The sequence below is a fragment of the Chelonia mydas genome, chromosome 2, assembly GCF_015237465.2.
Source record: "Chelonia mydas isolate rCheMyd1 chromosome 2, rCheMyd1.pri.v2, whole genome shotgun sequence".
In the NCBI taxonomy this organism is placed as follows: Eukaryota; Metazoa; Chordata; order Testudines; family Cheloniidae; genus Chelonia; species Chelonia mydas.
The window spans coordinates 221,004,965-221,027,511 of NC_057850.1; the positions used below are offsets into that span (position 1 = coordinate 221,004,965).

A 22,547-nucleotide genomic window follows, 5' to 3' on the forward strand; every position below is an offset into this window, starting at 1 on the left:
TTTTAAAGTGCCTGTTTCAGGGCTTATCTCTCTGGAACCATTGGCTCAAATGACTCCAAATTTGAGTCACTAATTCTACCCTTCACCCTCCTGAAGCACACCAAATTTCAAAAGAAATCTGACTAAGCATGCTGATTTTAGAGGACTTAGAAAGATCAACTTTTACAAAGATGTCCAGATGCGTGGTGCTGGTGTGCCCCTCTAATATTTTTCTCCCCACAACCACCCAGGGTTACAATCCTAAGCGTTAAGTCAGTCACACATAATTCTGTAACTTCCTTTAGATGCAAAGTCTTACCTCAGAACAAAAATAAACGTCTCTTACCAGGCAATCTTGTGGGTTTCCATGGTGCAGAATTTGGCACGTAAGCATGTTTAGTAGCAGTAACAATCAGCTGACTGCCCAGCTTATACTGAAACTTGATGAAGGCAGTGCCACCTGCTCCCGAGGTTCCAGAGGCAATGGAAATCTGGTTGGTAAAAATCTCAATGAAGGCTTCAGTTACTGGCTGATGCGTGCTGGCATCGCTTACATGGACCTTCAGCGTCACTTCTGTAATGACAGACAACCACAATGATTAGCCTTTGGAAAACTTTTGTTATATGTAGTAGTTAGAACAAACTAGGATGCTAACAGTAAGAGATACAGGGCTCAATGCTAATCACTGACACACAGATGTATGTTGCTATTGATCTTCCCTACCTATGATTCTCTATTTTAGGTCATGGCCCTCTAGAGAGGTTTGTTAACTCTACAGAGCTGCCACCTGGCAGTACTGCACGCACAGGCACAATGTTTCACATATACCATTTATATGCATGGGTTCCGTCATACACTGCAGGATACTGGCCATGCTCCCAGATCTTTACTCTGCTGTTAGCACAGACTATCGAGGTGCTTACACTGCACACATCACCATGGTATCTGGGCACAAGACAACCAGTCAGTATAAGCAGCAAAAAGCAACGGTCCAAGGCAGAACAACTTTATCCACACTAGAACTTCAGAAACAGCCACGATGGTGCGTTTTACTGGGGGGTCGGGGAGTGGCTTAATTTGTCCTTATTCCAGAAACTAACTACTCCTGCAAGTGCCTTCAGATGTACAATTTATTTGTCCAAATTAGAGGCACTCGTATGCCTTTAAAATATGTGCTATGTCATATTGCATTTGATGGATAAGAAGCCAGACACACACTGCGTGGCTGGTGCTACCAAGTTCCTCTATTTCCAGGATAGTTTCCTCTCCCTACAATAGTCCCCAACTGACCCCACTCCAATAGCCACTACCACAGCAGCAGCAGCAGCAGCTATCTTCAACGGTCACGCCCTAGGTTCAGAACAGTACTCAAAGTGCTAGCAATGGTTCTAGCCATTCACTAAAGCACTGTTCAGGCTTCCCCTTCACAGTCTGTTATCCTCTCCCTTCCACTCCCCAAAGTACGGGCCTGACCCATCCCTCCCACTCTCCCATTTTACGCAAATCTGCTGCTCTCCCACTTGCTGCCGCTATCTCCACATACCCGATTCCCCAAAGCACTGAGATAATCGGATGCAACCCTCGCCTTCCTGTTCATGGGAATTCAGCCAGGCTCCTCACTGACAAGCACATTGCTTGTGCTCCAAATGCAACTAATTTCTTCGTGTGCTGCAGAAGGAACAGAGCATGACCTCATTTTCACTTCAACTATATTTATAAATAAGCACCAATTCTTTTATATAAAACAATAAGTGGGATTGAGTTCTGTTGCATGTATAAATATTTTGTAGTATTATACATTTTATTTCAAACTGTACATATAGACACTAAAGCAGCAAGAAATAATATCAAGTAACAAAGCCAAGAGGGGAACAAGTAAAATTACTGTAAAATTTCAGTGGTTAAATAATACTGAGTATGCTAGTGAAGGTGAACACTTACAGAAGGATTTAATTGTCTAATGAAATCCTTCAAGTAACAGCACCTCTCCTTATGGGCCCTGCATGAGCAAGAAAATATTAGTCCCTTCAGAAATTTAGACCCAAGAGGCTTGTCTACATGGCCACGCAATTCGGATTACAGGGGTGTGAACTGCACCATGTACTAGAGTGCTGTGCTGTACTGTAACTCCCCTGTGTGGATCCTGAAGGTGCAAATCAGAAGGTACCTAAGAAGTCACAATTCAACGTAATTGCACCTGCATTCCTCCTCTGTGGTCCCTCGATGGCACCCACTCTAGGCTCCCGGTTCCTCAGCCTTCATCTTTCATGGGTAGAGACCCGCATCTCCCTCCCTCCCTCCCTCCTGACTGGATTTTTTCCAAGGCTTCACAGTTCTCTGCCTACACAGTGTTACCCCAGCAAGCCAGACCGCCTAAAAGGCCAGCAGATGCTCTTTGCTTTCTCTCCAGAGTCTATGAATGGCATAATTGCTGCAGTCACAAGTTACCACACAGCTCTTTCTGAGCAAGCACATTTATTCTCAAGGTGAAGGCATTACAGAGCAAACAACTAAAAACAATAAAAGAACCTACGTTCATGAAAAAAAATGTTTACCAGAGGCCATCCCAACTCCAGCCTCAGGCTGTGGTAGGTGTCAGTCCTTTAAAACCCACAACAGGGTTTTCCCCATGGTTACAAATTCAAAAAACTGTCTCCGATTCTGAACCAGAACAACCATGAATAGTTGAGTCTTTCTTTTGTAAAGTTTGGGCCTTTGATAGAAGCCTCATGCAACAGGTGATCAGCAGACAATGGTCCACTCATCAGGGCATAGCTTCGAAAGGCTGGGTTTTGGGACAACCAGAGGTGGGGAATTTGCATTAACTCCTCCCTAGATATTCCCCAGGAAAACCACTGAGCCCTTTGGCACATTCTTGTCTGGCATATTGTTCAATATAGTCCTTTGCATCCCTAGGTCTCACATCTCCCCCCTTGAGAAGTTACATACGATTGCTACATGCAATAATACATAAACTATTCATTTAATACAATGGACCCCAAAGTCATGTAAACTTAATTCAATAAGGTCTCCCAAGGATACTGCAGGAAATTACCGTATCTGTCACAACTAGTTTGCGTTAATGTAGCATGTTAATGCATACTAGATACCTTTTAGTTTGTGCCAGCAGCGTCCACAGGAGCAGTGAGGGCGCAGCACCCTCGTGCGTACTGCAATTCACACCCCTGTAGTCTGAACTGTGGGGCCATGTATACATAGCCAAAGACTACACTTACAAGCACAAGAATGATAAGTGCCAGACAGCCCTAAACAAAAATCCCATTCTAATTCATCATCACCACAACACCTCCTTTTGCAACTTGGCAACCAAGGGTGTCAGTTTAAAGTAAATCAGCATGAAGTATATTCTGGATTTGTTCCCAGTTTTACATTTAATAGTTAAAAATCCCAACATATATTGAAAAAAAATGTACATACATATGTACTGCAGTAGACCCGGACACTAATGTATGGTACAAAGAGCCTCATAAGGAGTCCCACCTTACACACTAGTCACAGACAGACTATTTTTCTACATGTATTTAAGAAGTAGAAAGGCAAGGAGGGAAATGTCCTTTTATTTTTGAAATCTGCAGAAAACAAGTGCTCTTAGATCTGAAATGAGACAGGCAAGTTGTTAGGCAAGTCTAAAGGAAAAGAAATGCTAACAAAAGCTAGAAGAACAAGTGCAGCAAAGGATAATGAGGCATGCATAAAAAAGGAGAGCAAGGAAACAAGGCTAACTGAATATTATGGTAACAAGAAACATCGGTAACGTAAGAAGCAAAGTTCTAAACAACTAGAACTAATAATGTGCTAAGAGAGATCTAGAATGGAATAGGGGAGGAGACCAGAAGTGAAAACTTACAAAATGTCATACATATTGACTTTTTTCTCAAAATTTAGAATTTTGGAATAGAGATTGCTACTAGAATTGAACAAGTGATGAAGATAGTAATAAAAATATCTACATGTAAATCTTTTTCTCTTTCCTAAAAGAGAGTGGGGGGACTATGGGTCCTCCCCTCCAGGACACCCCATTCAGATTTTCCTCTCCCCATTTCTTTTCCACACAAAGCCCTGTGTCAAGGCAACTTTCTCTCCAGTAAGGTGGGCTAGATCTGACTGTCCACGTCCGGGAATACTGCTATCAGTCTGGTACGATAAAGGCCATTGGACAGCAATGCATCCTCCACTTCTGGGAAGTTAGGAAAATATACCGGAAATGCTGTTCCAAGTCAATGTCATTGGATCACCCACCCAGATTTTATCTATTCCTTCCTCTTTTTTCAATAGATTTTTTTAAAATTTGATTTATTTTGTACTGGAGGAAAAAAAACCTCTTGTAGACTTAAACACATCCAGTTCCTCTTCCCTTGTTTATCTTAACTGACACATTGTGAACGGTCAAAGACCTACTTAAACAAGGGCTCTCTCTCCCCCACAGCTCCTTTTTGCTTCTTATCTAATCCAACAGTGAAGTCAGGAATGCTGAACCTGCAGCATCACAATAATTTCCACAGCATCAGACTGATTACAAACTTCAACCAGGAGAGAGACTGCTGCAGAAAACCCTTTCTCAAAACAAAATGGTGTTAAGAATGAGGTCCCGTAGCAAGATCATCTCTACAAAAATGCAAAAGTCAGAGGAAATCTAACTGGTGCACAGAGATCAGAGCCAGAACTGAAATACTAGAGTAAATTCTATTTAAGGAAGAGATCGGAGGTGAGAGATTTAAGGAGGGTGGGGAGAGAGAAGGATAAAGACAGGAAGCAATTCTAGATCAGACAGTCTGACCTCCAGTTAACAGTGAGGTTTTAGAGTGAATTATTAGATACACCAAAAAGGAGTGTTTAATTAGTAAAAGCTGCTTTAGAAGAACCAGTATGAACTCAGGAAGAGACAGTATTTAAAACATTTGGCAAAGCTGTCAGTTGGAAATATCAAGCAGACAGACAGAGAAGATGTAGCAGATGAATTATTCTTGATTTTACCAGAATACCATAGCAGAGAGCCACGTTAGAATTAAACACACATGGGACTCAAAGGAAGACTCCAACATGGTTGGAAAATCGGATGAAGAGCAGAAAGCAGAGAGTCCACAGGATGGGGGTGGGGCAGAGGGGAAAGACGTACTCAGAGAATATGCTCTAAGGAAGAAGAGTCAGTAGCAGTCTTCTGAAGAACTATATTAGTGTTGTGCTTTTTTATTTACAGAAGTTATGTTCATTCATTAAAACTAGCAGAAAACAAAGTGTCTATTGATTCTATAAGTAAGGTCTTGGAGGAAGGGAGGGAAAAATTAAGGTTCACAGCATCATTGCAATTACAGTGCCTTAGCAATGCTATATGCCCAAAGCAAGTCTGAGACCCAGCTATATACTAACTCCTTTCTTTCAGATGCTCCCAGGGGCACTGTCTGGATGGGCAAAAAGGACAGGTAGGCTTGTCTACATGAGAAAGTTGTACTGGTTTAGCTTAAGGTGTGATTCTAAACCAATTTAAGATAAAGCAATGCAACTTGTGTGTAACAATGCCTGTTTTTCATCCACATTAGTTCACTTCAGTTAGCTTAACATGACTGTAGTGCTAATGCTCATTAAGATGCTAGCTAATATGTTTCAAACCATATTAGCTGGCCACATGGCAGCCTAGTAGGGAGCAGTTAGCAGGCCCAGGTGTACTCTAGTTGGGAGTTAACATGATTGAAAAATACACCATTTTTGCCCACCAAGACAGAGCCATCGATGATAAATTATCGTAGCAGTACCAAAATGCTGAACTATCTGCAACTCCTACTGCTAATTTCCCTGTGCTGAAATGGCACCTCCATAAGCAATAGTTTCTATTGGTCTCTGAGGAAATTTTGCAGGCGTACAAAGAAAACACCTTACACAGCAACCCAAAATATCATTGAACACTGAGAAAAAGGAAGTAATACATATATTTATATAATAAAAATAGAGGTGAACGATGGAATGCAATTGTCATGAACAAGTCACAAGTGTGAGTGCCAACCTCAGGGCAGACTGTTAAGAAGCAGAGAAAACCCCCCCAAACTGGTTGTATGTTCTAGAATTAGATATTACCAACCCAGTATCAAGTGTGAACTCCTCTAGCACTATAACAGCCTTAACATGGAGTCACAGTCAGTCCGTCCACTTGGGCATTCTGGTCTATTCTGCCACCCAGGCAAGCTGGTGTTTGTGACTGATGGTCCCTTACATCAAAAATCATAACACTATTCCCCAAAGGACCAGTCAGTCACTTTCCCCAGGTCAATTGTACCATAGATCTCTCACCAAAGACTACACTTGTAGTCAATCCTGTAATAAACTAGATTTACTAACTAGGAAAAAGAAGTGAGAGTTATGTACATGATTAAAGCAGGTAATATAACACATACAAATGAGTTACAGTTGTAGATTCCAAAAGATAACAAACAATTCTATGATAAGCAAAAACTTCATATGTCCTCTAGGGCTAAATCTGGTAAAACATCTGGGGAGGGGGTGTCTTTTCCTTATCCTTAATGATTCTTGGCCCTTTAGAGCCCAAACAGCAAAAAAGTACCTAGCTTATCCGTGTCAGGGATTTTTATCCCCTTCTTTCCAGAGTCCAAGCCGATGGGATGAGTTCATCATGTGCAGGTCTCCTCTTCATGGAGGGGGTGAGGAATGCAATTAAAGTCTTTATTCTTTTGGTATCTTGTAATGGTGCATTTGGTTTCAAAAGCTTTCTGATTGGGCAGAACCTAACATCTTGTGTAGGAAGCCAGCATTTGCATTACAGAAGGATTCTTTCCGATTTGATGAGTTACCGAGGGTTACAATGTAAACATTTGCTATTGGTTTAAAACATAGCGTACAGATAAGTGAAACTAATACATGCGGCATCCTACAAGCTATTCATAAGGTCTAGACACCAAGAAGTTTCTTACAACTCTAATATCTATCCTTCCAATACTAACACAGGTGAACCAGGCTGGTTTCCAGCTATGCATCTCTCAGTGTTCAGTGGGGCCTTGGCATAAGCTGGCACCTGGTTTGCCAGCATCACAGCAAGGACAAAAGAAAATACTCTAAAAGAATAGATCCAGCACCACATGAGTCAAAGGGGCATGCTGGGATTGAGTTTTTACCTTCGCTCATAAAAGGAAGCAGAGCTATCTTTTTTTCAGGCTTTTTTAAAAAAAAAAGAAACTTTCACATTTCAGGAATATCATCAAGGCTTGACTCCCTGGATTTTGCTAGAGGTCTATCTGGAGGATTAAAGAACTGGAGTGGGAGCTTTCACAGCCATTAATTGAAGGAGCTTTGGAAAAGATATTTTCACTCAGTTTGTCTGTCAGTAAAATAGTGGTTAATTTAAAAAGTTTTAAGCTTTAAAAGTCCCTTACTCTCTCATGCACTCAGGTGTAGCTTCTTTAATACGTGTGGGTGACATAGTCCTACCAGCTCTCCAGTCATCCATAAGCTCTTCCAGGAAAAAATAAAAGATGAGACCCAAATCCCCAATCCACTCTCTTTGAAAAAACAGCCACTCTCCTTTCAGGTCTTCTCTATATGTTATAAAACAGCAGAGTAAGAGAGCTTCTGTTTTCGGCTTTGCAGACTCCCGTTTAAATAGACCTGAAAACTGATGGGTGGCAAATCTGGCAGTTGTAAATGTTTTGCTTACAAACAATAGAGTGTTAAGAGAGACCTGTGGAAAAATCTTATGACTTAGGACTCAAGAATTTAAAAGGGAAGCGGGGACTACAGATAACAACCAGAAAATTAGTAATGCGGTAGATATGGAGTTAATCCATGAGACGGGATCAGAGCCACTGCAGTTGTGCACTCAAGCAAGCGCCACTAGCCAGTGTCTCCTTCTTTACAGTTCTACTCCTTTGTGCTCCTGAGTAATCACATCCTATCTGTTTTTACAACAACAAGGACAAACCAAAAACTACTAGTCTGAGTGAAAGCAGTCACTTAACTATAACTCTCCATTTCCTGAACTAAATTTATTCTCAGCTATATAAAGAAAACCAGTATCCCCAAGGTTATCATTTGGGATAGCCAAATCAAAACACTGACATTCAAACCTAAAATCCTACCTAGCTTTTCAATCTTTTTAAGAGTTTTTACTAAATCTAAAGTTCATGTGAAGAACCCACTCAATGCCATGTTTCACGAACCATGTTTTTCCTTTATCAGATACCAATTCCTCAAGAACTGAGGCCAGTCAGTGTAGTCTCCCAAACCAGCCTCTTGAAAATTATTGGGTTTTATTGACATAAGCAAATAATGGCAAATACAACTGAAAGGCCTGATCCTGAGAAATGCTGAGTATCAGAACTTCTACTGAAAATAAAAGAGAAAAAACAACAACAATGGAATGAAGTTGTAACTTTAAGTCATTAAAGAACTGTAGCTTCCTATTGGATTTAGGCCCCAATCCTACAAACTGATCTGTGAGAACACACTTCTATGTCTGTGCAAAGTCCAACCAATGTCAACTGGGCAGAGGTCTGCTTCTGATAAGCTTTACAGAATCAAGGCAGTAATTATTACGCATTTTAGTTACAGCAGAATTTTTCCTCTGGGACTTTCCTAAGCAGGGACAAACTCAGGACATTACAAAATTAAAAACTGTTTAAATTCCTAGATTGTGATTAAAGAAAAAGAAAGGAAAGGAAAACAGTCTGCTCATTTAAAAAAAAAACAAACAAAACCAACAACACAGTTATGAACTCTATTTAAAGCTACTTCCTCCACACAGCTTAAGTTTACTAACAACACACTTGGTTTTGATACCTACATGACAAATGGGTAAGTTTTTCCTCTTTTTGTTTTAAACCTTTGGTCCATTTGTAAGGTCATCCTTTCTGAACAACAGGATTTCCATCTATCTGGGGGGAAATATTTTATAGATAAAGAAATGCTCCACACCCTCTTGTCACAAATGCCAGCTCAAGTATTTAATACTGCCATCTCATTTAAACATGTAGTAGCAAGAAGTCTTTTTTTACCGACAATTGAGGTTTTAAAATAACAGAGTAAGAGTATGCAAGTGGCTGTGTGCGGGGAAAGGAAGAGTGTGCATACAAAAATGTATCCAACAGCCAGTAACATATGGACTTTGAATTGGCTAATGAAAGTGGTTTTGGTAGGCTGCATTTACATGAACCACATCAAATAGTGAATCAAGCAAGCCTGTGAAGAATTCACATCAAAACCAGACAAAACATGTACAAAACAGGGACCGATCCTGCTATAGGGGTATCTGACACATGGAATTATTTTGGTTTTGTAAGAATTATGTTGGGGAAGTTATACAGGAGGTCAGATTAAATTATCCAAGGGGTCCCTTCTAGCTGTGGCATCTATGAATCAAAAGAGGAAAGGAAAATGCAGGTATACTGTGTGGGTCACAAGACATGATTGCTAACACCTGGGCCAGACCTCAGCTAGTTCTAAATTGGCATCAACTTAGGTGGAGCTGTGCCAATTTACAATAGCAGAGGATCTAGCTCGAAAGGTCTGCATCTGATCTCTGAATCTGTATGATCTCTGATGCTGTCATCAACTTCTTTATAATTCTCAATTGTTAACTTTATCTAGTAAAGAGCAATATGCAAGCACATGAAACAGCAAAAGCAAACCTCACAGTGACTTGCCACGATGCTCCTGTGGGGCAATGACTGAACAGAACTTCTACCAATAAAAGTGTCAGGTGCCAAAACAGGCAATTTATTAACAAAATTTGAGAAACAAACCAAAACAAAAGCAGCAGCTAAACAAATCCTGGTTAAAACTAGGTAACTGATATCATACAAGTAAAGTTTAATGTATTAAGCAGGCAACTATAAGCACCTGTTTGCTGACCACTCACTCATTCAGCTTGCCAGGCAGGCTTTCATAGCCAATGGAAAGTTCTCTTGAGACCTTGTACTTAAAACTCTCTCCTTTTACAGTGCTAAATGCAGAGAGCTTTGTTTGGGGTAACTTGGGGTTTTTCCATATCTCTGGACTGGATGCAGCTAGATGTGTAATTAAGACGACCCAGGTCTTTTAGAGAAGAGACAATCCAAAGAAGTTTATGTCAAAGAAAAAACAACAAACACAGTCAGCAAGGATTCACACACTGTTTGAATCCTGGCCCACACAACTGTGTCGGGGGCATTCTCACCCCACACCTAATAAATTGTACTCCCCTGAGCAATAGTGTGAAAAGAGGCCCTTGCAGACAAAGAGGTAATAAAATGGAATAGCTGGCCAGCCTTAGAAAAGAAAGACAGGGAAGATTTTCTATCAAAGCTCACAGGCTAGCAGGTAAATATATCTGGGGACCCTATACTTCTGCAGTTTGACTTCATGGGCATGGATCAGCAGCACACTAGAGTTGCCTGCAAGCCCCATAATGAGGATGAAGAGTCACCTGTTAAGAGTCTGCATCCCTAGGAACTCAAAGGCAAAATAAGGTGTAGTGCCTAGCCTCACTAATGCTTGAAATCTAAGCCCCTACATTGAGTCCCTTTTCTAGTCTGACAGAGTTTGTGTTTAGGGCACAGTGCAAGGCCTATCTCTAAGGCTTTTGTCTGAAGGGAAATGCAATTTTGTCTTGTGGTGGAATTCCCCCCCACAAAAAATACTCTGCTGTATTAAGTTGTGTATATGCTTCCTGCAGTAATCTGGCACCTTATAAATCAGAGTAAAAATATATAGATATATAAGTTGGGCTAAATTAATGTATTAACAATACGCAAATGTGTATTCTAAACCAGAGGCACAAAAAACTAATTGAGCAAAAGGTAAACTAGAGTACTCCTATGCCATTTCCAGAGACAGCCAGGCTACTGCAGAAGCATGTACTTGGGTGGGTGAGGGATCATTTGAAAATCTTCATCCCTTGACTGTTCCATGTATAAAAGGGGATTTGCAAATCCCGAGCTACTACAAATTAATTTCTTGTAAAAACGGTAGGAATTTGCTTTAGTTTAAAAGCGAGAGAGCTATATGCATAATTCCTAGATGAGACTCTGATGCCCTATTGTAAAGTGATTAAACAAGCGTTTATAATTAACCTGAAACTTGCATGACTATGAAACTCATGAATAGCAATAGTTATATTAACAGCCCCAGCTTTGATCTTTATAGGAACTGTGTGTGACACTCAGTAATTTCATTTACAAAACTTGTATTTTAGAGACCCTGCACTATAAGAAGATACTGCCAGGGAGTGCAGACAGAAGTAGAGTTTGAAGGCTTTAGCTTGCCACACATGTAATTGTAGCCCAGTGGGCCAGCTTACCTCTATTATATTCACTGCTTTGCATTAAATTCTGCTTTATTATATTCAGCAGTAATGCAAAGAACCTACAGGCTTGTATCCTGTAAGACGTTGGCTTCAGCAGTTAGCATGAGGCTTGAGGCCTATGAACTTTGCAAAGATAAACTTAGGTAACTCATAAGTTTTGGGGAACTGGAAGTAGAATGTAGGGGGTAATTCTGTCCATAATGACTTCAGCCAACCACAGAACATGAACTGACACCAGCTTCTGGAAGATTTTGGATGGAACATCTGACCTCACGAGTGCCATGACAACGAACTGACATATATGATAATAGGTGAAATCATAAATACACTAACCTATAGAAAATGGATACCTTAACATTGGTAAGGGGAGGAAATGCAAATAAGGAAGGGGGAGAAACCCCTATTGAATATGCATTAGACATGGTAATGCCAGCGTAACATTATAAAAGTAGCATCCCAGGGCAGTAGGGAAGAGAGATGTAGCTCTTGGGAGGGGCCAGAGATGGCCACTGGTGAAGATAAGGAAGGTGGCAGTGATGAAGATGATAATGGCTAACATTTCAGGTTGTTCTGCAAGGGATGGTGAGAGTACGGATGTTCAGATGTACTTTCTGTATTATTGCTATCTACTTTACTGAGTTAGAGTGTGTGGGACTTTGCTAAATGTATTATAAATTATTTGTAAATATAAAAGAGTTCCTATCGTGTGAGTGTTGCACCTGTGCACGTTGGGGTTCCCAACTACCGTATATAATAATTTTAATAATACTGGGCCTGATCTTGGGATAAGAACCTGTCAATGCTCAAAGTGATAACTGGGAATTTTTATTCATAATCTATAGATCAGTCTACATATGCATTCTTTACTAGACATGAAAAAGTAATCCTGCTTTAAAAAAAAAAGTCTACTCTTTACCAATGAATTCTTTCAAAACACAGGTGAGAAATCAATACAAGAGTACAGTTATGCATTAATATTTTTCAGCTGCTGAGCATTAATTCTCTACTGCTTCAGGTTAAAATCACTGCTGATTTTGCATCACCACCTATGAGATGTTTCTAGAACGACAACACACAGATGAGCTGAAAACGCTGCACAGCTCACAAGGATATTAGGCCAAAATTGCATGTAATGCACCAGTAACCTACTTGGAAACCTTCATCTTCAAGAATTCTTTGCTGTACGTATTAATTTTTCTTGGAATGGAGTCTCAAAGCTGCAATTATGTTAAATAAATCAACATACACGACCGTAAGAATACATCAGACACACATTATTAACTATTCAATTTAATTGAAACTGGATACACATGCTAGGGCAGGGAAAGCAGGCATGCATTAATTTTACTTATTCCAGAGTATTTTTGAATCATTACTTCATATTTCTGAAATCAGTAAAGCTCAGTTTTGAAAGCAAAAGTGGGATGTGATTGCTGAAGCAAGCATGATTCTATAACCCTTATTCAAGCTGCATGAGTAATCCCATTGACTCCCACAGAGTCAAGGCTGCAGTGCTGACTCAGATTGTGTGTATTTGAACTCTATCTAAGCACTTACATGCGCCCATAATTGAAGCAATTGAGCAGTGAATTTACCCTCACACCATCCCTCTGAGGTATTACACTCCCGTTGGGGAACTGAAGCACAAAAAGATCAACTGGAATAGTCAAAGTCACACAGGAAGTCTGGGACAGAGTTGGTAACAGAACTCACATCTCCCAAGTCCTACTCCAGTTCCTGATCTTATGGTTAAGACTCTTCAAAACATAACCACATCTCTGTGGTTATTATGGCTTACAGTCAACACCAATTTTTCTCCCCCTTCTTTGACAAGCCATGTTTTGATGTCTATAGTTGAAATAAACAATAGTAATGGGATATTTTTAGTTGGTTCCAGTTGGGTGGAGGCTTGCTATTCTTGCATGACTCGTATGTACTTATTAAGGGCTTGGCTACACTTGAGAGTTACAGCACAATAAAGGAGCCCCGGGCACACTAGCTCACTACCCGTCCACACTGGCAAGGCACGTAGAGCGCTCTGACTCCGTGGCTACAGCGCTGTTGGTACTCCACCTCGGCAAGTGGAATAACGTTTGCTGCGCCCCTGCGCCAGCGTGAACAAGGTGTTGCTTTACTACGCTCTGATCAGCCTCCGGAAACATCCCATAATCTCCTTAAGTCAAGTGGCCACTCTTGTCATTGTTTTTGAATTGCTGCAGGAATGCGGATATGCCCTTTGAAAGCTCCGTTTCTGACAGCCGGCTGCTTATCTGCTCTGAGACAAAGCAACCATTAGTGTGGAATGCTTGTGTGAGAGAGAGGGGCCGGGGGGGGGATCTGCTGCTGTCTGAACTTACAAGACAGCATGCTGACATACTCTCAGCCCTCTAAAAAGCCACTTTCTCTCCCCCCACATACACACAACACACTCCCTGTCACACTCCACCCCATCCCCATTTGAAAAGTCACTTGCATGCTGGGATAGCTACCCATAATGCACTGCTCCCAATGCCACCGCAAGTGCCGCAAATGTGGCCACGCTGGTGCGCTTGAAGCTGTCAGTGTGGACAGACTGCAGCACTTTCCCTACTGCGCTCTCCGAAGGCTGGTTTAACTCAAAGCGCTCTACATCTGCAAGTTTAGCCATGCCCTAAGTTTCCTACCTATCATGGCAGTGATTGTGTTTCTCTGTGGTCCAATTTACTTGTTATTATACAGACAATACATGCTACAGTGTTCATGACAGTGGTTGGGATAAAGCTCGACTTGGAGCTATCTAGGCATATATAGTACTTGCCAACTGGGCTGAATACATAAAAGCATCGTAAGTCATGTTAAGCTTTTCTTGTTGCCATATCACACTGAAAAATCATATCTAATTTGTTTTAAAAATTTCTATTATTTCTAGAGTCACTTTCCTTTACTTCTTTTTAAGGTCTCCCTACTATCCAATATCTGTGTTTTGATTATTTTTCCTCTTCATGCATTAACATGAATTTGTCCATACTGAATCCGATCTTATTTCCTGCCAGTACTTCCAATATCTCCAGGCCTCTGTGTTATTTCTTCCCTCATCAATGTTTGTTGTCCTGTTTAAAATCATTTGCCGATTTAATTAACCTACAGTTTATCCCATCTTCCAGATAATTAATGAAGATGTTAAACAAGATGGAACCCAATGCAGATTCCTATAGCATCCTACTATAAAACTTCTCCAGTCTGACAGATAGCCACTTGTCATTACCATTTGTATGCGCCTTCATCCAGTTTCCAATGCATGCAGCAGCATTCTCTTCCAAGTCAATTTGAATTAATTTTTCAATTAATGTTTTCATGAAGGCTGTTGTACCATGTAAATTTCAGCTGTGATGACTGCCTAAATATTCAGTGCATGACAACTGATCAGCAAACAAAACTTGCGCTATTTAAATTACTATAATAGTTTATAGTGATCTTAATTTTAAAGCTACATATATCTAAATTCAATTTTAAGATATCAAATGTATATTAAAATCTGATCTTTTTTCAAAATTTATTTCTAATCCATCCTGATATGAAGTGATCTTATATAGCAGTCACCTAGCAATACACTTTAAGCAGGATTCAATGTATCTGAACTTATTGGCTCATGTGTTCCACACGCTCCATAAACCTTAATGGGAATCATGTGGTTATATCTACATCTTGCTGTGCATCATCCTTGCTAGCTACTTGTCAGTTTCAAAACATATTTAACAGGGTGCTGTCAAGCCACCAGTCCAGTTTACATTGCTACTTTTGGCACAGCTTGAAAATGGGGCATACCTAATTAGTTGGTGGTAGTATTACAATTCTGTCCACCTATGGCACTTGTCATATCCCCATCACCAAGGTTGCAGAGTGAATGCCGGGGTTATTGTTTGCTCTCTTTATACACTGATCTCAACATAAAACTGAACTATTGTATTTACTGACTTGTTATATAGATCATGTGGCGATGAAAAGAGGGATCATTACTTATGCTGCGAAGATCAGCAGAAAATTTATGTCATGACCATATGAACCATTCCCCTTAAGAAGGTTCTCACCTTGATTCTGAATGAGTACTGAATTCTGAATAGGTTTCAGAGTAGCAGCCGTGTTAGTCTGTATTCGCAAAAAGAAAAGGAGTACTTGTGGCACCTTAGAGACTAACCAATTTATTTGAGCATAAGCTTTCGTGAGCTACAGCTCACTTCATCGGATGCAATCAGTTGAAGTGAGCTGTAGCTCACGAAAGCTTATGCTCAAATAAATTGGTTAGTCTCTAAGGTGCCACAAGTACTCCTTTTCTTTCTGCGAATTCTAAATAGCATCCCATCTCAGCCCTCTGTTTAGGATACCAGCACTGAAAACACACATCCATTTAAATCAAGGATAGGTCATCGAGGATTATAGGCATTTGTAACTTGACAGAGAAATCCATTCAGTCATTAATAAATAGAAACATACACATCTATAATATACCAATATATTTTTATTGTTTTTCTGGTGTTGGCAAGAACATTTTGTAGTACATTAGTCTATATTGTAGGTTAGCACCTTTAAGCATTGAATTAGGTTAAACAAACAGCTGTTTTGTTTGGAAAATCCTTTACTGTGCATATATATTTTTTTTTAAAGGAGAAGGAGAGAATGGGAGAGTGTCTGAATAATTAAATCATGCAGACACTGAACTCATAAATGGCAGCTGTATTCACAGGATAGGTTTGAAGGAATTCAAAACAGCTGAAATGGCATGCAGACAGTGATGTCAAAAATCAGCATCTGAAAAAGTGAAACACACATTTACGTGGTGTTTCCAGGTATCACAAATCAGTGCTTCATGTATACTTGAGTAAAGGAGAGGGCAGCTTACTACGCAAAAAGGATATAGGGTATACCTAGGCACAAGAGGAATAAAGGACAAAACATATTTTGAAGTTTGCCTGATTTTGTCAGCCCATGCTAAAGGGGATCACTCACTGCAAGCACCACCCAGTGGTTAGGCAGGACATGGCAGGTCATCTTTCCCAGTGCCCCTGTTGACAGCCATTCTAATCCGGCAGTGCTCTGTCCCTTCCACGACTCGACCCCTGGGCCAGTTACATGTTTTATGTCTGCCCCTTTCCAGGTATATAGAGTCCATCAATGGAGTAGCCCTCTAGGTTAGACAAGGGTCTCCAGATCTCCCCCTGGGTTGAGGTCTCGGGGTCTTGACCCTTCAATCCTAAGGGCCTTCTCTCCCCTAAACTATCCAGATCAGGGGTCAACTTCTGCCTTCAGCACCCTTTAGTAGTTAGTAGAAGAACCCAGTCCCACCTTCTCCACCATGTTCTAATCCAGGGCCCAGCGTAAGCAGCTAAGTCCTGCACTGTCAAAATGCTATACTGCTGCCTCTCTGCATCACTTCCTACCAGTTCCCTCTTTCCCAATGGGTTTAAAAGAAAAGTCATTACATAACTAGAAATCAAAGATAAAGTCTTAGACCTTCTGAGAATGCCAGGTCTCTTCCTTAGGGTTTAGCCATGTTGCTATAGTTAGTCCAGAGCTCCTTCCTAGGCGTAGGTCACTTCACCTCCACTGTGTGCTGCCCTACTCTCATGCTTAGCACCTCTGCCAAACTATGTACGCTTTGCACATGTGGCAGGGTGGGGCTGCCTAGGCCGAAAACAGCTGCTTAACTCTTCCTTACAGGTGTGAAAGGGTATACACACCCTGCCACAACTTTAAAAACACAATTATTAGAAGTTTACTCACCTTTTTTCTTTCATGTTACTACTCTTTTTTGCATTTTCTGGGGCAAAAATAAAGTTCTTGAGTACCAGTTTCCCAGATATAAATAGAAGACCTGGGGGGGGAGGGGGGGAGGAAGAGGGGAAGAGGATAGTATATTTCAGACCTGGATATAATCTATATCTTTGTTGCTTGCCATGCAATTCTCTTTCATACTTATAAAAAGAAATGGGCAGTTATGATAGACCAATAGTCTCAGCAATTTTTTTTTTAAAATTGGCACAGTAAATTAAGCCAGTAAACTTGGAAGGCTACCACCTTTCCTCAGGCAAGTAGCTCCACTGACTCCTGGACAAGTACTAATCAGGCCCTTGATTTGTAAGTATGTAAAACAAAATGAGATGAAAACCTGATCTTTCCTTACAAAGCTGCCTATTTTGTTTGTTTGTTTTTTTAAATACCTAGAAGGCCATTATCCTTTTGTGTTATTTTTCTACTCCAGGTTTGATCTATTCTTGCACACTGACATCTAAAAAGTTATTTTTTATTTGATGTTCAGTTTGCCAGTATTACTATTATAGATTTAATTTTTTAAAAATTAAATAGTTTATATGCTCCTGATTTGTGGCATTAAGATTCATCAAGATCAAAATAAGACAACTCTTCTTCTTTTAAAAGCAACAAGGAGTCCAGTGGCACCTTAAAGACTAACAGATAGTTAGTCTCCTTGTTGTTTTTAGTCTCCTCGTTGTTTTTGTGGATACAGACTAACACGGCTACCCCCGATACTCTTCTTCTTTTACACATTTATGTCTTAAGTCACAAGATAAATACAGTTTCCCATCTCTTTCCACCTAAATCCTTAAAGTGAAAACAAAATGCAAAGTCTGAAATTTACATACACATACATTAGTAATGTCTGGCAAGTTATTTCACAGGAAAGCTGCTCTATTAGTTTCAGCAGCAACCGATCTAATAACCCAACTGGTCAGTCAATCTCTTTAGTCTTCAAAATTATTTATTTAAGGGATTATTATTGATAAGCTGTGCCTGCTTGCCTACTGTTACTGTACAAAGTCAGTCCCGGGAACTTGGTCTGGGCTTTATAAACAGAGACCCTGGAGCATCTGCAAGTGCCATTTAAAGAGAAAGTGACATCTGGTGCAGATAACCCTGAAGCAGTGAAGTGCAGACAGGTAACCAGACAGGTCAATGCAAGTGTAAACTGATGGCAGTGAGGGACACCAGTGGAAGGATTTAAGCTATGTCTACAGAATTCTGCTGGCAAAGTTACATCAGCCACGGGTATGAAGAGTGTGATCCCTGAACAATACAGATATACTGGCAAAAGCAGCTAATGCAGAGACAGTAATATTGGCAAAACTGTTTTAAAGGTATATGTGGTTTCTCTTGGGGGTGACACAATAAGCTGCGTCAGTAAAAGCACAGCTTTGTCAGTATAAGCTGCATCCACACTAGGAGTCTGCTGGTATGGTATACTGGCAATGCACTCCTAGTGTAGACATGGCCTGATTGAATCAGTGTAGTTGTACCAATATAATGATTCAGCCACATAGCTCTGCACTAATAACTCCTGCCAAAACAGAATTATGTTGACATGAAAATAGTTTAGTTATTTTGATGCAAGTGGCAATGCAAGACAATTTGAGTATCAACACATCGTAGTTACTGCCTGAAAAAATGCTGGTGCAACTTTTCCATGTAGAGTTGGCCCAAAATATGAAGAAAATCACATGGAATGGGGGCGGGGGGGAGGTGCACGCGCAAGAAACTCAATATGGGGAGGAGTTTTATTTCAGCCAACAGAATAAATCCCCTCTCCTTTTTGCTAATTCTGTCTGTGTCTTGTTCAATTTTCTCCCTACCCTATCACTTCTTTACAGTTCCTTGGTTTCCATCAGTCACTCTTCCCCCTATTTTTCTCATTGTACTTTCTCCTTCTATTGCCTTCAATGGAGAGAGAGTAGAGCTTTCCAGCAGCCTTAAAAATTGCTGTCCAGTTATGCTAATGCTTTTGCATAGCAGAACTTTCCTGGCAGCAAGAGTTTTTATTCTAGTATCATAAAATCCTAGGCAATGTCAGAACAACGGGTACTGAAAAGGTGCTATGAAATTGGCACCACTCAGATTCAACAAAAGAGATGATAATTATGTTGGATTCTCTCATTTGGGTGAATGGAAAATATGCCTGATTGAGGAAGATAATGGGTATTCCATTCAAATGTAATATAAAAACGTTGTTGTTTAATATTGAATGTAATAAAGTATTTAATCTTTGCACAGTGAAGTTCATCTTCTGGCTGTTAACCCCATATCAAATCAGCGGTGAAAGTGTAACGTGGTCTCCTACCACACATACACCAGGGGAATCCTCCCTCTGCCTGATAGGGGGTTGTTAGGGCCCCTTTATGCTGTTCCAGGTCTTTTACACAGTGTAGGAAGGACAGAGCAGGGTGAGTGTCTCACCCAGTAAGTTTGGGAGAGTTTTTTTCTTGAAGTTGTTTTAGTTTAAAATAATTGCTTCTCTGATCTGGTGAGCGACTACTGGAGTCAGATAACCCTGTGTATACTATAAAGTGCCACATCTATAAACTCCAAAACTGTATGCCAGACTTCACGTTTAGGGGGGGAAACCCTTGAATATCAACGCCTGGAAACAGAAGTATGTTTACAAACCTCGCTTTGTAACCATGCGGTAACTGCAATTGTATCAAGTTACAAAAGAGGAGCAGGACTTTTTGTTCATTGTATTTGCTTAAACAATAATTATGGAGATACAGCAGTCTCTCCTTACTTAGCTTAAAATCACAATTCCTACTTACCTTTCTTTGCAAAAGGCTAAACTAATTTCATCTGACAACAGAACAGGTTTTGGAAAGTTTAGAAGGTCATCACAAAAGGTATTAGGAAAGGAGATTGAAAAAATAAACAGCTTTTTAAAAACAAATTTCCTACCCTTCCTAGTCACCTCACCTCCAAAAAGGCCTGCTCTTTCAAAATTCATATTAATTTTATACTGTTAGCTTCAATGAGACTGAGGCTTTTTATTGTTCCTGAAAAACATGGTAGCTTAATTTTGAAGTTACCAGCTACATATGTTCTGAAATAATGAAATCCAGAATTTATGAAATCCACAAGTCCTACTGCAAAAAATGTAAGAAGCCCATATTCAAGACAGTGAAAAAATATTTAGTGGTCGTCTCTAAGCAGCTTTATAAAATTAGTAGTGTAGGGACTGTACTTAAAATTGTAGATGATCCACCTATATCAAGCTTTCACAAATCTTTATACATTTTTTTTTCCCTTGAAAAATACTAATCTTGAAGTTATGAGAAAAAAATTATGACAGGAGTTAAAACTGTAAAGACATAACATTTAAAAAAAAATAAAGTGTGTGTGCGCGTGTGTGCACAGCATTCTAAGATTAGAGTAATTAAACAAGTGCTTGAAAATCTTCACGTTCCATGAACAATGTTAATGGTTCACTAAAGATGGTCTATATTCTTATTTTCTCTGCATTCTAGCATCCACCCAAATATACAGAACTCCATCTTCTGAACTTCATGTTAATATTGCACTTTTGGAATATGGGCATGAAATTCAGAACATAGGGAGGGCCACTGAATACATCTGGAACCTGTAAACTAAAAGCTGAAGCCTAGCCCTACCTGATTAGGGAGGCTGCCACTACTACTTCTAGGTAAAGGAAGTTACAGGTTCCAGCAGCCTCCTGTATAACAGTAGTATCTTTTTCTCACAGTGTGCGCAGCCCAAGTAAATTTTGGGTGTCACCCATTTGCAACGGTTAGCGCTGGTTATTGGATTCACCCCGATTCTGTTCATTAGTCTGACTATGGTAACCACCCGTTTGTTGGTTCTATGAGAAAAGCAGCCTGATGAGATGACACAAGTGGGACTGCTCACAGGTTTTGTTTTTTAGTTTGGGTGTGTCAGGAAGGGATAAATGTTCATGTACCACTGTTTTCCAGTGGTATGCATAGCCCTTAGGGTGCATCCTCTTTCAGCAAAAGCGGTATGTTAACTTGAGTTACCTAACACATGGTAAAATCCTAGTGAAGAGAAGGCAGTTTGTATGCTTCACATGAGTTAGCAAGTCAAATTAAAAAGACTATAAAGGAGCCTAGTCTTTAACTCAGCTTGCTAACTTATATGAAAACTACAAATCACCTTGTCTTCACTGGTTTCAGAGTAGCAGCCGTGTTAGTCTGTATTCGCAAAAAGAAAAGGAGTACTTGTAGCACCTTAGAGACTAACAAATTTATTTGAGCATAAGCTTTCGTGAGCTACAGCTCACTTCATCGGATGCATTCAGTGAAAAATACAGTGAAGATAAGAGCTGACTCAAAGAGGGGTGCCACCACAGAAAGGGCAGAGACACCAAAAACAAATGACAGGTTTCAGAGTAGCAGCCATGTTAGTCTGTATCCGCAAAAAGAAAAAGAAGTACTTGTGGCACCTTAGAGACTAACAAATTTATTTGAGCATAAGCTTTCATGAGCTACAGCTGCATCCAATGAAGTGAGCTGTAGCTCACGAAAGCTTATGCTCAAATAAATTGGTTAGTCTCTAAGGTGCCACAAGTACTCCTTTTCTTTTTGCAAAAAACAAATGGGAATCAACTTGGCTAACTGCCACATTGGTTGTCCTTCTTCTTGGACTGGGCAGAATGCAACAAAATGAGGCAGAGGTGTTTGAGGAAAAATTTACTCCTGGGGGAATTTTGCGCCACTGTGCCTATGCAGAATTCATGTCCCCCACAGATTTCTTTGTTTCCCTGCAGAAAAATGACTTTCTGACCGGGAAGCAAAGGAAAGCCACAAGAGCAGTCACAAACCCCTTCCCAGCAGTGCAGGTATATCATTTCGGGCACCTGGAGCAGCCACAGGAAAGAAAAATCACTGCTGGGGCGGGGAGGGGGGGAGGAGGGGCTGGGTACGCCCAGCTGATGTTTCTCTGTTGCAAGGTTTTGCCTTGATCAGGCTAAAGGCATTAGGCCTACTCATTTCATGGACTTTATCGACGTAACTCCCTCCTTGAGTACACCCAGCAGTCACTCTCTGAAGGCCTTTCATGGGTCAGAACATCTGATTATTGTGCTTTGTGTTCTTTTGGATTATCTCCCGTGTCTAGTTTTATTTGTTAAAATGGCTGGTTTGGCATTTGCTCTTTCTGTGTTTAATTTTCACACAGTATCCTCCCTCCCTAGAGATGGGAGCATTACAAAAAAGTAATGTATTTCAGGCTGTTAGCCTTGATGATATAGGGCTAAACCCCACAAACCCCACAGTAATGGGCAGTATGCACTTGTGCTGCTCCAGGCACAGACCAGTAACCATCTGGTGTCATAGAATCAGAATTAGAAGGGACTGCCAGGGTCATCTAGTCTAAACCCCTGCCAAGATGTAGGATTTGCTGTGTCTAAACCATCCAAGACAGATGGCTATCCAGCCTCTTTTTGAAAACCACCAGTGAAGGAGATTTCACGAC

At 40.4% G+C, this 22,547-nt stretch overlaps 1 protein-coding gene across 2 annotated transcripts in view; it reads right to left on the bottom strand.

The window, feature by feature from the left end:
• FAM171A1 (family with sequence similarity 171 member A1) overlaps window positions 1-22,547 on the bottom strand; it is a 137,426-nt gene that overhangs the window by 58,760 nt on the left and 56,119 nt on the right. For both annotated transcript variants that reach the window (XM_037890766.2, XM_043541270.1), the window contains exon 2: window positions 326-553. In XM_037890766.2, coding sequence (XP_037746694.1) covers window positions 326-553 — 228 coding nt within the window. The remainder of the gene's footprint in view (window positions 1-325; window positions 554-22,547) is intronic.